Raw genomic sequence first — 14,102 nt, forward strand, 5'->3', positions numbered from 1 at the left:
CAGGTGTGAGTTGTGACCAGACGGGAAGAAATGCCTTCGCCAGGACGGCATTAGAGCGACGAGAGAGCCCCAGTCTTTCTCACACATAATTGTACCTTTTCAAATCTCAATGCACCAGTGTTTTCTACTTTTCGAAATCTTAATACAAATATCAAATGATTCTCTTTTAATTATTTTAATGGTTAATTTTAAATTTTTGAAGTGATTAGATTCATTTATAAATATCTGATTGGCCATGAAATCATTCGTGCAGAAATACTTATATTAGATATAAATTTGATCATAAAATTATTTCAACCTCACATTTTTACTTATAATTATGCTTATAACCTAAATTTTAAATTTTCAATCTTAAATCTAGAGTTGCTATAGTTTCTCTATTATACTTTATTTTTTAGTCTTCGCTTTTAGATCATTAAAAACGTTTAGAACATGTATATAAAAATACTTATTTATACGTTATGTTTCCTTTACAAATATATCATTTTGATTTTTTTTCTCAAAAGTTAGATAGTTACTGCTCTTGCATTTTACTACTCCGTCCCAAAAAAAAAGCATTTCTTGGTGAGATCTCTTATTTAAAAAATTTATTAAAAATTAGAAAAAAAATTAGTCACACATAAAGTATAATTTATGTTTTACATATAGTAACAATAAAAATATTAATTATAAAAATTTTTAAATAAGACGAATAGTCAAAATTAAAAAATATAGAAATTCGTTTATTTTGGACTGAGGTCATATACGAAGCGGACAGTACTAATCGAAAATGCACGTGGACCACACGTGCAATATTCCTGTGAGGGATCGGGCTCGCATCTACTCCATTAATGTGATCCACGTGTCCATCGACATGCATGTCCGTGTCAGCTACATGGGTGGAAGGGAGAAAGAGGGAAGGGGTAAGTGAAGCGGGTTTGTCACGATATGCACAGTATACCTACCGTGTGACGTTGAGCCCCTGTAGTGATCGACGACCCATGCGCCAACGACAGTACTGTGTACTAATTAACCAGTGAGACGCAGTTGCATGCACACATAGTACTAATTTCGACCTAGCTTAATTTAGTACAATCATGGCGTTTGCCCAGCGTGGTTTGCGTCGCTAGATAGGCTCTGCGTGAAGCTGTGCACAAAAACATAGAAATCTGAAAAATATAGGATTCTGATAGGAATATAGGTGTAAAACATAACATACCAAAACCAAAAAGAAACGTACGAATGACCGTTTGATTGGATCACAGGAAAAATATAGGAATTTAAAGAGAGATATAGACTCAAAGGATTTTTTTCCATAGGGTTCAACCTCTTGTTAAATTTCCTCCAAAACTTATATAAAAAGATGCTTTCCATAGGAATTTTATATGATTTTGTAGCGTTCATTCCTTTGATTCAAAGGACTTTGCAGAAAAAATTTCTATAGAAATGAAATCCTCTAAAATTCCTATGAAATCCCTTTGAATCAAAGGGCCCTTACCATTTCTTCATATTCTTCGTCGTTTTAACTCATCGCAATTATTCTTTATCTAATGTTCGCATCTATGTTCTTGTTAGCAAATGATCAAGAATTGTTTTTTTAATTCTACTACTTAGATCTAAAAATATTTATATTTTACGATGAAAAGTGTACACGTTACACTTTCAGTGTGTGGCCGGTGGATCGCGACGGCTCCATACGGACGCGCGCACGGCATCATCGCACGCTATCACAGCCTCAATAAAGTGTGACGATTGGTAGGAGGAGCCCGGGCCGCGGCCGGCTGGGCGATGCCGATGTGAGCCGGCGACTGTTGCGGGGACGGTGCCGTTAATGTGGATCGAGCGTTAGCTAGCCGGCGGAGGCGGAGTGGACAGTGGAGTGCGCCCACGGCCCACCGATCGATCGGTCGGTGTATCAATCTCAAATTTTAAATTTCAATTTTTAAATATATTTAGGATTTTTTATCATAATTTATTTTTTAAGTCTTATCTTTTATTTTTTAATGACTAAGAATACATATATAAAATTTTTATATATAGAATATTTTTGTTTATAAATATACCAATTAATTTTTTTCTTTAAATAAACCAAAAAAAATCACCCCCTGGCGCCGGCCTCCTGGTGCGTATCGAGTCAACCGCTCCAGGTGTTTCACAGTTGCAGCGAATACGGATTACTCGTAGCTTGGTTCCGGTTCCTGTGCGGAGTAACTTCGCGGTCAGATCACGCGGGGCACGCCTACCTACCTTGCACCATTCTAGACGTCCTGGCTGTTTCCTAGACTGTGGAGCTTTTTTTTTTTTGGGTGAAATGTGGACTGTATTCATCATTTCAGCCCAAAGGAACCAAAAAATCACGATCCTTTTTTTTTTCTTTTCTACAGACCACCAGAAGCACGGGCTCGAATAATGCAGGACACCATCTAATCTAGATCTAATCATCTATAGGCGCGGCAATGCATGCATTGCATGAACTAGAGAGGGGGGTCAAAGCAGGAATGATGCTGCTACGACAGTTCAAAGTGCAGACATAGCTTTTCATGACACGACCCTTCTCTGGCCGTCGAAACCAAAGCACGACACGCACTACGGGGGAAACAACGGAGGAAGCTTACAACAAAAAGGGCCATCTTATCTTGGGGTGACAGGCGTGTAGCCGTAGAGCGTATCAGGGGCCAGGGCTGCTTCAGTCCGACGAGGCAATCATTCATGGACATTAGGCCTTGCTTAGTTTTCAGAAAAAATTTTCAAAAACATCACATCGAATTTTTAACACTTAAATAAAATATTAAATATAAATAAACTAAAAAAACTAATTACACAGTTATGAAATAAATCTTGAGACGAATCTTTTGAGTCTAATTAGACTATAATTAGCCATAAGTGCTACAGTAACCAACATATGCTGATGACGGATTAATTAGGCTTAAAAGATTCGTCTCGCGGTTTCTAGTCAGCCGTGAATTCGTTTTTTCATTCGTGTCTAAAAACCCCTCCGACATTTGCTCAAACATTTGACGTAACACTTCTTCCAAAAATTTTCTCAATCTAAACACCACCTCTAACATTACTCACACCAAGTGTACCGGTACGGCGAAAAGGAGGACAGTGAGAAAGAAAGGTTGATGCCCTCTGCAATCCTCTACCAACCTGTCTCCACAAAGGCACAACCAAAGCCATCAATGAACTCTCGTCAGGAAATGGGAGCTTGTAACAAAGTCAGAAATTACAGGACGGGGTCCAGCCGAAATGCTAGTGTAAACCGCACAAGTCACAACGAATCTTCGCTAATGCTGCTGAAAAGTGATAAAGCGATAACGATAACACGCTGGTTTAAGCCCGTGACATTGAGTTACAAATGCATCCAAGCATATAAACCAATTTGCCCGTGCCAGACAAATCAAATTCTGTTGCTAAAGAACTTCGGTCGATAGCCAACGTCGTATTGTTTGGCTTTTTCATAGGGAAAAAAACGACAAACATCATATTTACAAAAAAAATAATATATATATATATATACACACATATTCTTAGCAATATAAAAGTCAATGCTGAAAAATAAAATTTGATGAAGAAACCCAAAAATCATTTTTAAATTTAAGGTTTAATATTTAAATTTTGGATATATACACAGAAGCTAAAAGAACGATTTCATTACCAGCCAAAAAAAACTGGAATTATGCGCCCAATAAATGCAGAAACACCAGACAAAACATGTACCTTTTCATGTGCTCAACCAAAAGGGGCAACAGAACCTGTATGACACGTTTCAATGTGTACCGCTCTTTCGTAGGATCTTCAAAACAACCACGTAACTGAATGTACAAGCAATAGATTACAAAGGGTGCGTTCTAGAGGCAGGGTGGGATTGGTGCTAAACAGTGCACGCTAAATAAGAAAGGTTATTAGCATATGATTAATTAAGTATTGAGTATTATAAACTTGAAAAATAGATTAATCTGATTTTTTAAATAACTTTCATATAAACTTTTTTAATAAAATATGTATCATTTAACAGTTTAAAAAGCGTGCGCTCAGAAATTAAAGTAAACATTAGCAGGGTGATGACTTTGCGAACGCATGCCAAAGGCAGCCGGCTTGCAAATCTACAAAGCCCAACAAGTTGGGCCATGAAATGGGTCTTCCTCCCGTATGAGTACACTTGGCATGCCAAACAAGCAGCTGCCTCTGCAGCATCAGTGCATCAAAGATAGCCATCAGTGCATCAAAGATAGCCTGTATGAGTTCACTTTATGACTTTATAGCATGCCAAACAAGTTTAATACTTGCGGTTTCTGATCGACCTCTGTACACATTCAGTCACTTAGCATGCCAAACAAGTTTAATAGTTGCGGTTTCTGAGCGATCGCTGCACACATTCAGGAATTCAGCACAGAAAGATCATAACTCTTTGCGATTACATTTGTTCTCTCGGTTGAGGGTTGTGGCAGACACCACATTTCACTATTCCTTCGCCTGCTGACGGAACTCTTCCAACACAGCCGATCCTTCTGTCTTTGCTATAACAAAAACAGTTGTCTGTCTCTTGTTGGCTTATAAAAGCAGGGCTTTGGCCTTTCTCAAAAAAAAAAACAAAAACAAAAACAGCTTTCCTTGACATCAATTCTAAGTCGTCCAAAATTGTATGGCATGAAGAGAAGGAAAACCAGAAGGTCAGTAGGTCACATATAGTGTAGATAAGATGACATCTCGCAGAATTGCCTCTCCTTATCTAATTCTATAAGCAGATCAGCAATGTACTCCAGTCGATCCATCTTTGATCTTTGCTTATATTTGATACATTGACTGCCTCAAATTTTTAGCCTCATCTTGTACGTCCGCTTGAGCATTGCCCAAACAAAAATGATGTCATCCATACTCTACCAGCTCTAACCAAATAACTGCTAAAATGGACTAGGAGAAAGCCTGCATTCACTCTTGTAAGCAACTAAGCATATGATATTATTGCACTCTTATGTATTACCTTGTCCTATAAGTGAGTATCTGTCTCATTGTAGAGATCCACCATGTTGTTTGACTTTTGCAACCTCCAGTGCTGCAAGGTGTATACCACTGAACGCAAACCATCTTGCACCTGTTTCACTTTGACACCTTCCATAAAAATCTGTAGTGACATTTAAAAAACATAAGATTGAAATACAGGCTGTTCAGTTTGTGCTGAATGGCTGAATAAATGAATAATTTGTGAAATTACTCTTCTACAAATAAATGAATTAACTATTATATATAATTGAATGATTGATTTAACATAGTATCCTAAGCAATCTATTTTTTTTTTGAAAAAATGTGCTGCTTTTATGAGTTCGGGAAGCATGTGCATTCATCCGTTAGAAATAAAGAAAACATTACATCACATGACCCACTCTGCTCCTCTCCAGAATTTACACATCAACCAAACATGCATGCTGTGCATTACTAACTTAATGCAGTGCATAGTATCACACTAACAATGTGATAGAACTACAATATGTAGCTTTTTTTTCCAAAACAAACAAGATGAATTTGGGTATTTAGGCAGATTCAAGTGCAAAAGTAGCAAGTGCTTTCAAGATTTTGACTGAAGTGCAAAAGGCAGATTTAACAGGAAGTTGTTTTTTTTTAAAAAAATGACTTGAGGAATAGAAAGTGTGTTTGGACAAGCTGCAAGTGCATATAAGTATATAACCAGCGAATTTTCACACAGGCTGGCATAGTGCCAGACAATATAATATAAAAACTAGGAAATTCGCCTAAAACTTGCTAGCATCAGAAAGAAACCTAATGTAGTATGCAGATGCTTAGGAATATTAGTACAGAGTCATATGGTAGTTCATATTTCCATGATTTGATTTACTTCAGGCAGAATTCAGAGGTATGCTTTTGTGAACAGAAACAACATACAAATCTGCTACAAGCTGTTCAAATGAAACGCATATAGGGAAAGGTTTGAAAATGTTTGTTTTTTTGGGAGTAAAGACAACATAGCTGTGTGTCTAGGAATAACTTGCCTTCTCCCAGACTTGTTAACCAGATCAAGGGTCTGGTTATTAGCAGCACTCTGCCGCTGCTTTAGATCATTAAATTTACTCCCAAGGGCACTGTACTCTAAGTTATGGACTTCAGTTGTTCCAAGAGCTTTTGATTTCTGAATTGAAGTACAGCAGAACTATGCTGCCAGCAAACAGAAGGTAGTGCTAAATCTACAAGTTAGTTCAGCAGCATATCAAAAGGAAATAATGTGATTTCAACACAAAAGGCGCCCAAAAAACAAACATTCAATATGAGCCCCATTTAGATAGGCTAATTCAGTAAAAGAAAATCAAGTATACAACATGTGGATGCAACTTTACCATACCGCTGGAATGAAATGCAGATAGTGCATGAACAGGAGACAATGTTGTATTGCAGGCAGAGAATACCAGAATGTCAGGTATCGAAAAGTATTGTCAAGGGTATTAATGTAGTCTAACCCTGTAATACTTGAACACCACAACTACCCTATCGTGATACCAATCTATGAGTAAGGGTAGTTTTAGTATCCTTGTACCAATCTCACACTACATATGGCTCTTGATAGTTAACACATTACATTAATACACAACAAACAATACATTTAATGATCAGGCATCTATTTTGCAAATCTATGATGCAGTTTGAAAATCACTTGGCCGGCTCGCACAAAGCATACAAGATAGCTCTCCAATTGAAAGCATGCAGTAACCACACAAGATTAAAAGTGCATGAATGTTAGGAAAAAGTATAGCTTATTTTGCTGTGTCATAAACAAAAGAGTGATCACCAACCTCAGTAGATGGAGGTAATATGGCATATCACAACGGTTCTCTCCCACCTTCCAGTCTATTCTCTCTTTGTTAAATGGAAGTGAGTAAAAATCAATAGATCAGATGGAGTGCGCTGAAGCACAACAGGTCTGGTGGCTAGCCCTGAGTTGCCTTGATCGTCAGTTAGAGGTGCCTTCTGAACAAACAAGACAACTTATGTGCATGGTGGTAGGAAGCAAGGGAGAAGGTGCCCGCCCAAGAAGAGAAGGCAAGGATTCGGCAGAATCGTCACTCTCACCTGTGGATGATCTGGAATGAGGAACAATAGGATCTCCAAACAACAGAACAGATCCTGGAGTCAGATTTTTGAAGAAATAGCGGAAGAAGTAGTGCTCTGGTGTTCATCTGGCGCAGCCGTGAGGTTATAGTAGGATAGCTCATGTTGCTACCTATCATGCATTAGCTGTAAGATATCATCCTAGGAACCTATCTTTTCTTTTTGATTAGTCTTCTGTCCCTGGCAGCATGACGTTCTTGTCCACATATTGTAGCTGTAAACTCTTTCCACTTCGCTAAAAAGAAGTGAGTATATAATTAGCTTATATGAAGCATCAATAGTCAGCTTATTAGCAGCACAAGATGAGCTGTGGCATAACAGACTGCTTAATTTAAAATATTTTTATCCCTCCCATCTAACCCGCAGCATGTCATGAACAATTTATAGAAGAAAAAACCTTTTGGTCTAAACATATACTACTGGACAACAGGGAAAGCTGTCCCTCCAAACTAGAAAGTAATTAGAGCGAGAAGCTCCTATGGATTCACGAACTATCAAAAGACATTGACTCAAGCTAACCAGACATAGTATCCTCAGTCAAAATTTAAGTAACAAACGTAACACATCAAGTCACCAACACATTACACATCATCTCACTTGCAAGAAATCAAACGAAAAGGAACCATCAGATTCCAAATGAGGGTATACCTTTGGTCGGTGCCACCACAGCGGCGGCGCAACAGAGCTGGAGAGAGCCGCCGCTTCCTGTCAAGCTCACCAGTATCGTCCATAATACGAACCCTAACCACCCCCAAACTACTGAGGCGAAGCAAAGGCACCAACCCAACCCAACGCTACCCCTCAACCCCCATTGAACAAGGATCAGACAAAAGCAATGAAACTGCGAGGGGGGCTAGAGTGGCGGCACTGCGCCCGGCAAGCGAATCGGGTTGCGATTGGAGGTAGCGATGGGGATTAGAGGAGCCCGGGACGAAACGGAGAGAGCCGAGGAGGTGGAGAACACGCGGTGGTTTTGGCGGCGAGCGGTGGGTGGGGAAGAGGAGAGGATATGCGCCCGGAAAAAAAAAAGTAGTCTTTGTGAGGCAACACCAAGAGGAAACACACGTGCTCGTGCTCCCGGTCCCGGCCGGGGGAGAGAGCCGGTCATCACCTACTCCGCCGCCGTCTCAGCTACAAGTACACCCCATATCGGCCGCCACTTCCGACGCCGAGCACCAAACCAAAGGCGAGCGGATCGTCGCGCACCGGACGCCGCGCCGGCGGTAGGCATTTCGTCGAACACCTGGACGGCACGCCGCAGCCATGCTCCTCACCATGCCCCATGCTTCGTCCCTCCTCCTCCCCTCCGCGGCTCTCCCGAATCCTAGCCCAAACCCTAGCCGCGTCACGCCCCTGGCTTCCGGCCGTGGCCGCCTCCGCCGCGTGTGTGCCTCATCCGTGGCGCCTGCGCAGCCCGCGTCGGCGTCACAGCCCTCGGCCCCGGCGCTGAGCCGCGTGGACGTGCTCTCGGAGGCGCTCCCGTTCATCCAGCGGTTCAGGGGCAAGACGGTGGTGGTGAAGTACGGCGGCGCGGCGATGAAGTCGCCGGAGCTGCAGTCGTCGGTGATCCGCGACCTGGTCCTCCTCTCCTGCGTCGGCCTCCGCCCCGTGCTCGTGCACGGCGGCGGCCCGGAGATTAACTCGTGGTTGGGGCGCGTCGGCGTCGAGCCGCAGTTCCGGAACGGCCTCCGCGTCACCGACGCGCTCACCATGGAGGTCGTGGAGATGGTTCTCGTCGGCAAGGTCAACAAGCAGCTCGTTTCCCTCATCAGTGTCGCCGGGGCCACCGCCGTCGGTCTCTGCGGCAAGGACGCGCGCCTCCTCACCGCTCGCCCATCCCCCGACGCCGCCGCACTCGGCTTCGTCGGTGAGGTAACGCGCGTCGACCCGTCCGTCCTCCATCCCATCATCGAGTCGGGCCACATCCCGGTCATCGCAACCGTGGCAGCCGACGAGACAGGGCAGGCCTACAACATCAACGCCGACACCGCGGCCGGCGAGATCGCCGCCGCGCTAGGCGCCGAGAAGCTGCTGCTGCTCACCGACGTGTCCGGCATACTCGCCAACCGCAATGACCCTGGGAGCCTGGTGAAGGAGATCGACATCGCCGGGGTGCGGCAGATGGTGGCCGACGGGAAGGTGGGCGGCGGGATGATACCCAAGGTGGAGTGCTGCGTCCGCGCGTTGGCGCAGGGCGTGCACACCGCGAGCATCATCGATGGCCGCGTCCCGCACTCCCTGCTTCTGGAGATCCTCACCGACGAGGGCACGGGCACCATGATCACCGGCTGAATTTCTTGGCAGGCAATAAGCATGGTTTATTCAATTATTCGTTGTTTTTGCAAACAAAAGAATCTGGGATTGGTCATTCGAGCTTGGAACTATGAACTTGGAAACATAAATGGTTTTTGAACCTTTGGATGTGATAGAAATTTGATCTTGAATCCCTAGCTACGGGAACCGCTGATGAAAAGAACATAAATCAATTCTGTTAGTTCTGAACAATCAAGTTTGGTGCAGATTTATTCAGATGAAAAATTTGTGAGTTTTGCCCAATCGATTTTGGTGCAGCTTTATTCAGATGAATAGCTGTGACAATGTCAATTCAAACCCCCAAAATAGAGAATGCTATGTTTGGTGCGGTTGGACCTAAGGTAGGTGGGTGCTTGACTGCTTGTGGATTTGTTGCTCAACATTCTCGGAGGGCGTCAACGGGGAAGGTTGCTTCAGAGATTGAACTTGATATCACGGTCAACTTGCTGCTGCAGCACAGCTTAGGTTCCTCGAATGTGGCAACGCGATGAGGGAATTCCAAACCAATCTTCCAAGGAACTACTAGTATTTTGATGGATTCTAAACCAATCCTTTACAACAGACTGTTAGTGTCAAATGATACAGCCCAGGAATCATCAATCTATAATTTCGTGTGAATATGAATTAGAGAGCTCGAGACCATGAGCTGTCCTACATTACAAAATATGTAACACACGGCTTGCAGAATCTTGAATCACCACACTTTGAAATCCCACGGCTCATAACTGTTTTAAAAAAACACCAGGAAAATTAATAAGATAGACTGAAGGGAAGATTAAATATTGAGACTTAGTAGGATAGATCATAATCCCAACACAAAGCAATGAAAATTCTGGGCTTGCCAAACTAGGATTGGTATGTTGGCTAAACTAAGTTGACTAGAGGTGCTCCTGCACATAGCTAAGAGACCATAAAACAACAAAATGTAAAGTCGACGGATTGTTGTGCTCACTTGATACGAGCAATGGCCACCACAATGAAGATGAAAACTGAGAGCATGAAGGACACCTTCACTGCATCGTTGTAAAGATCGGGCTTCGATTCATCATCAACAGGGTGGAAAAGCATGTTAACAATCTTCATTATACTATCTATGAATTCCATTATTTTTGCTTGGGTGTTGCCCAGAATCCACTTAAGCACACCAGCAGGACCACCATGGTTTCCCATTGTACTTGTTTCTTTGTCTGAAAGATGAGTAAATAGCAATGAGCAGCCAGAAAGTGAAGGCATAAATCAATAGAATTTTAATAATTTGCATGTTTTACATTATTATGGTGAAAATGTCAAATGATAGTATATTGATCTAACCACTTAGTCTTTATGGAAAAAGAAAAGGCAAATGGTATTGCTTATGATCATTAAACCTAAACATGAAAATTTTAGTGTAACATACCATCCTGGAAAGATCTCCTGAATTCTTGGACTGCCTCATTGTTCATAACAGCATCCCAAACAGCCCTGTCGCATGACAAGGACATGACCATTTTCTGTATTGAAAGCAAAGGTTAACACAGAAGTGTAGAGACAAACTAATCAGGCACTTCTGTGTCAGATCTTTAGACAGAAGCCAGTAACAGTACATCAAAAGTTGAAAGGACTATGTAAAGTGACACATTCCACTTGATGAGATTTGTTCCGGTCCAACAAAAAGTACCTCGAGGTACCGATACCTTGAAGTACGATTTGGTACCGCGAGGTACCGGTACCTCGAGATATTTTTTGTTGGACTGTAAAATTGCTCCCAGTTGATAATGATGCAATGAATAAACTGTTCTGAGTACATGAAAATTGCTGGGTCTCGTTCAGCTGAACATCAGGATCTTTTGGCAATAGGCGGGACAAAAGTTGAAAGGACAATGTAAAATGACAAATTCCAATGGATAATTATACAACCTAATGAACTGCTTTGGAGCACATAAAAATTGGTTACGTCTCACTCACCTGAACATTAGGATCTTTTTGCAATAGACGGAAGGCATCCAAAACATTTCTATGTTCCCTTGTCAAAAGAGCAGTTGAGTTGAGAGCATATGCAGCAGGTTCAATCCAGTCATCTGATCCTGATGAATTGCCAGATGAATGAATGGAGCTGGACAATCCATTCATCTCAGTTTCATCTGAATTCGAACGAAAAGGATCACCAAATACCCTGAATGTAAATGGTAACTTGATCAGATGGAGCAAAACAACATAGACTACATCTAAATGGCCCCTTTTCATTATAGATGATTTACATTATAATGGAGCACAACAGCTCCATCTAAGAATTGCTCTTTTTGTGTTCAAGATTATGGAAATGAATACAGTACACAGATTAGATGATTAATTTAGATCCATTTTTAACAAAAGATAGCAAATTTTGATCTTTTCTGAGGCCATGAACCTATAAGTATCGTTTGCCATCACAAGAATACACTCTGTTAGTCACTCTTGAAGAATGGAAGAAACCGAAAGTGTATAAGTAACCCAGCTATGGGGTTGGAAAACGCTGCAAGCAAACCTTACCCTTGCAGTTCTGATTCCGCATGTAACTGCAGTTTTATATCGGATATTGCCTATTTAAGTTTGATGTCCTCAATAGGTGAATCCTTGCACTGTCCATTTTTACCCTACAAACTGCACTGCCCATTTTTATCCTATAAATTCTATTCAGAAATCACCTGTACTAATATAACATCTTTAAAAAAAAAAACAGTACTACTATAACACATGCCACGAAACAGTCCAAGTTTTCAAGAAGCGTTATGCGCTTTAACGAACTCATGATTGTTCATTCATGAACTCTGCACGACAATTCTGGTTCTGTTCGCGACTTGGCTTCTGCCCGTGCAGATCACGGAAGTACGCGGTAGTACGCGATGCTTCCTCAGGTTCCTATCAAATTATGGCGAAGAAACCAACCCAACCAATCGCGAACGTTAAACAGCACACGACAAATACCATCACAACCTGCAACTGGAGCACGGATTTAGCACCCAATAACGACAAACCACAGATTTTCGCTGACTTCTCGCATCGAATCATATAACGATAAGGTTCCAATCTAACTATATCCATACGATTGAGCATAATCATCCACGTAAGATCGGAGGGGCAAATGAATTTTAGGCAAGAACTTCAATCAAGAGAGACAGCAAACGAATCTTACTCCTCGATGCTAGAGAAGGCGGCGCGGACCTCGTCTCCGGTGGGAGGCGACCAGAACACCACCCTGTACTCTTCCTCCTCCTCCGCGGGCACGCGGACCCCTTGAACCGCCTCCTCGGCCCCGGCGACGACCTCCTCCCAGTCCTCCTCCCCCTCCCGCCGCATCGTGCGGGACTCCCAGCACGCGGCAGCGGCGACGGCGGAGGGCGGGGGCGGCGAGGTGGCGCGCAGGAGCCGCCGCCCTCCTCCGGAGCGGGTGCGCGAGCGGCCGCCGGACGAGGACGAGGACGCGACGGGTGACGTAACGGAGGTGGAAGCGCCCCCGCCGCCGCTGCCGAGCCCCGACGAGGAGCGCACGGCGCGGGTGGCGACGCGGAGGAGGTGCCTGCCGGGCGGGTTCCTCATGGCGGCGGCCGGCGACGGCGAGCTATTATCGTCGAGGCCACCAATCTCCTCCGCCCTTTGTTTTCTGACCTCTTTTGCGGCGAGATAACAATACTCCTAATTTTTGAAGGGGGCTTGACCAGGAAGAAGTTCGTTGCAATATTATCTGTTTGTGCTTTCATATCGGGAGGAGGTGGAGTATTGCTTGGGGTCACCCACAATTCCTACCTTGTGGTGTCTCCTCGCTTGGTTTCTTGTGGAATTCAGCGTGCCTATTGGTTGCTTCATTTGGTCATTCTCTTCTGCGATTAACCTATGAAACTTATATTTCTGCAAAGTATTTTGATTGTCTTTATTTTGTAAAATTATATAGGTAGTAAGACGTCACTAAATATCCATTTGTCCATTTATCTTGGTTTATTTGTATGAGAAGATTTCCATAAATTGTAACACAAATATAAATTGTTTATTGTGTGATGAAGATCTCGACAAACATACTTGTTGACATATAAATATTTTAAGTCTAAAACCAAAAGGATCGATTGCACTAGATGTTTTTTCCCCTCTCTCTAGAAAACTCTTCTCAATTTGTTTCATTTGTTTAAATGTAAAGGTTAAATTATATCATAGAGCCAGAAGCATATATCCTATATTCCTATTCATCACTATTCCTGTAAGAGTGAGTACAAAATTCGATCTAGTATTGTGCTCCTCCTCCTTGAATATACCAAACGGAAAATATCAGCTAGAAACTAAATCCTCCTTTTTCGTTCACGCATGCAGCTAACGTGGAGCAACCATTTTCCATGCCCTACCTCTCGCCCGCACCTTGCTTCCGAGCCATGGGGTACAATTCATCCACGTCGCTTGCAGGCCCTCGCTGCTACGTGCACCCGCAGCAGGACCAACCGGATTTGCGCCTGCCCATCACCCATGTAACGGATTTCTTTGACACGGCGAACTCAAAAGGACAGAAAGGCCCCACGTGCCATTGCTTTCAGGTATCCGATACTCGCCGCGTGACCGCGTCTCCGCCTCTCCAACGCCGAGCAGAACACGAACAAAACCAGCTCCAGTGCGTGCAAATCTTAAGAAAAATGGCACCACGTCTAGAGCTCATGCACGTCTGTGTTAAGTTATGATCCAAATCCCATAGA

The 14,102-nt window shown here is 43.0% G+C and overlaps 2 protein-coding genes across 2 annotated transcripts; one reads left to right on the top strand and one right to left on the bottom strand.

The window, feature by feature from the left end:
• The first annotated feature begins 7,904 nt into the window (after window positions 1-7,904).
• On the top strand, window positions 7,905-9,414 carry LOC102718802 (acetylglutamate kinase-like). Its single transcript, XM_006647565.3, has one exon. The coding sequence runs from the start codon at window positions 8,362-8,364 to the stop codon at window positions 9,388-9,390; it is 1,029 nt and encodes a 342-aa protein (XP_006647628.1). The 5' UTR covers window positions 7,905-8,361; the 3' UTR covers window positions 9,391-9,414.
• Window positions 9,415-9,953: 539 nt separating this feature from the next.
• LOC102707846 lies at window positions 9,954-13,098 on the bottom strand. Its single transcript, XM_040520408.1, has 5 exons — window positions 12,563-13,098; window positions 11,356-11,563; window positions 10,808-10,901; window positions 10,364-10,598; window positions 9,954-10,136 (listed from the first exon to the last, which is right to left on the bottom strand). The coding sequence occupies exons 1-5, from the start codon at window positions 12,964-12,966 to the stop codon at window positions 10,106-10,108; spliced, it is 972 nt and encodes a 323-aa protein (XP_040376342.1). The 5' UTR covers window positions 12,967-13,098; the 3' UTR covers window positions 9,954-10,105.
• Between the last annotated feature and the right edge of the window lie 1,004 nt (window positions 13,099-14,102).

Source organism: Oryza brachyantha, chromosome 2, assembly GCF_000231095.2.
Source record: "Oryza brachyantha chromosome 2, ObraRS2, whole genome shotgun sequence".
Lineage (NCBI taxonomy): Eukaryota > Viridiplantae > Streptophyta > Magnoliopsida > Poales > Poaceae > Oryza > Oryza brachyantha.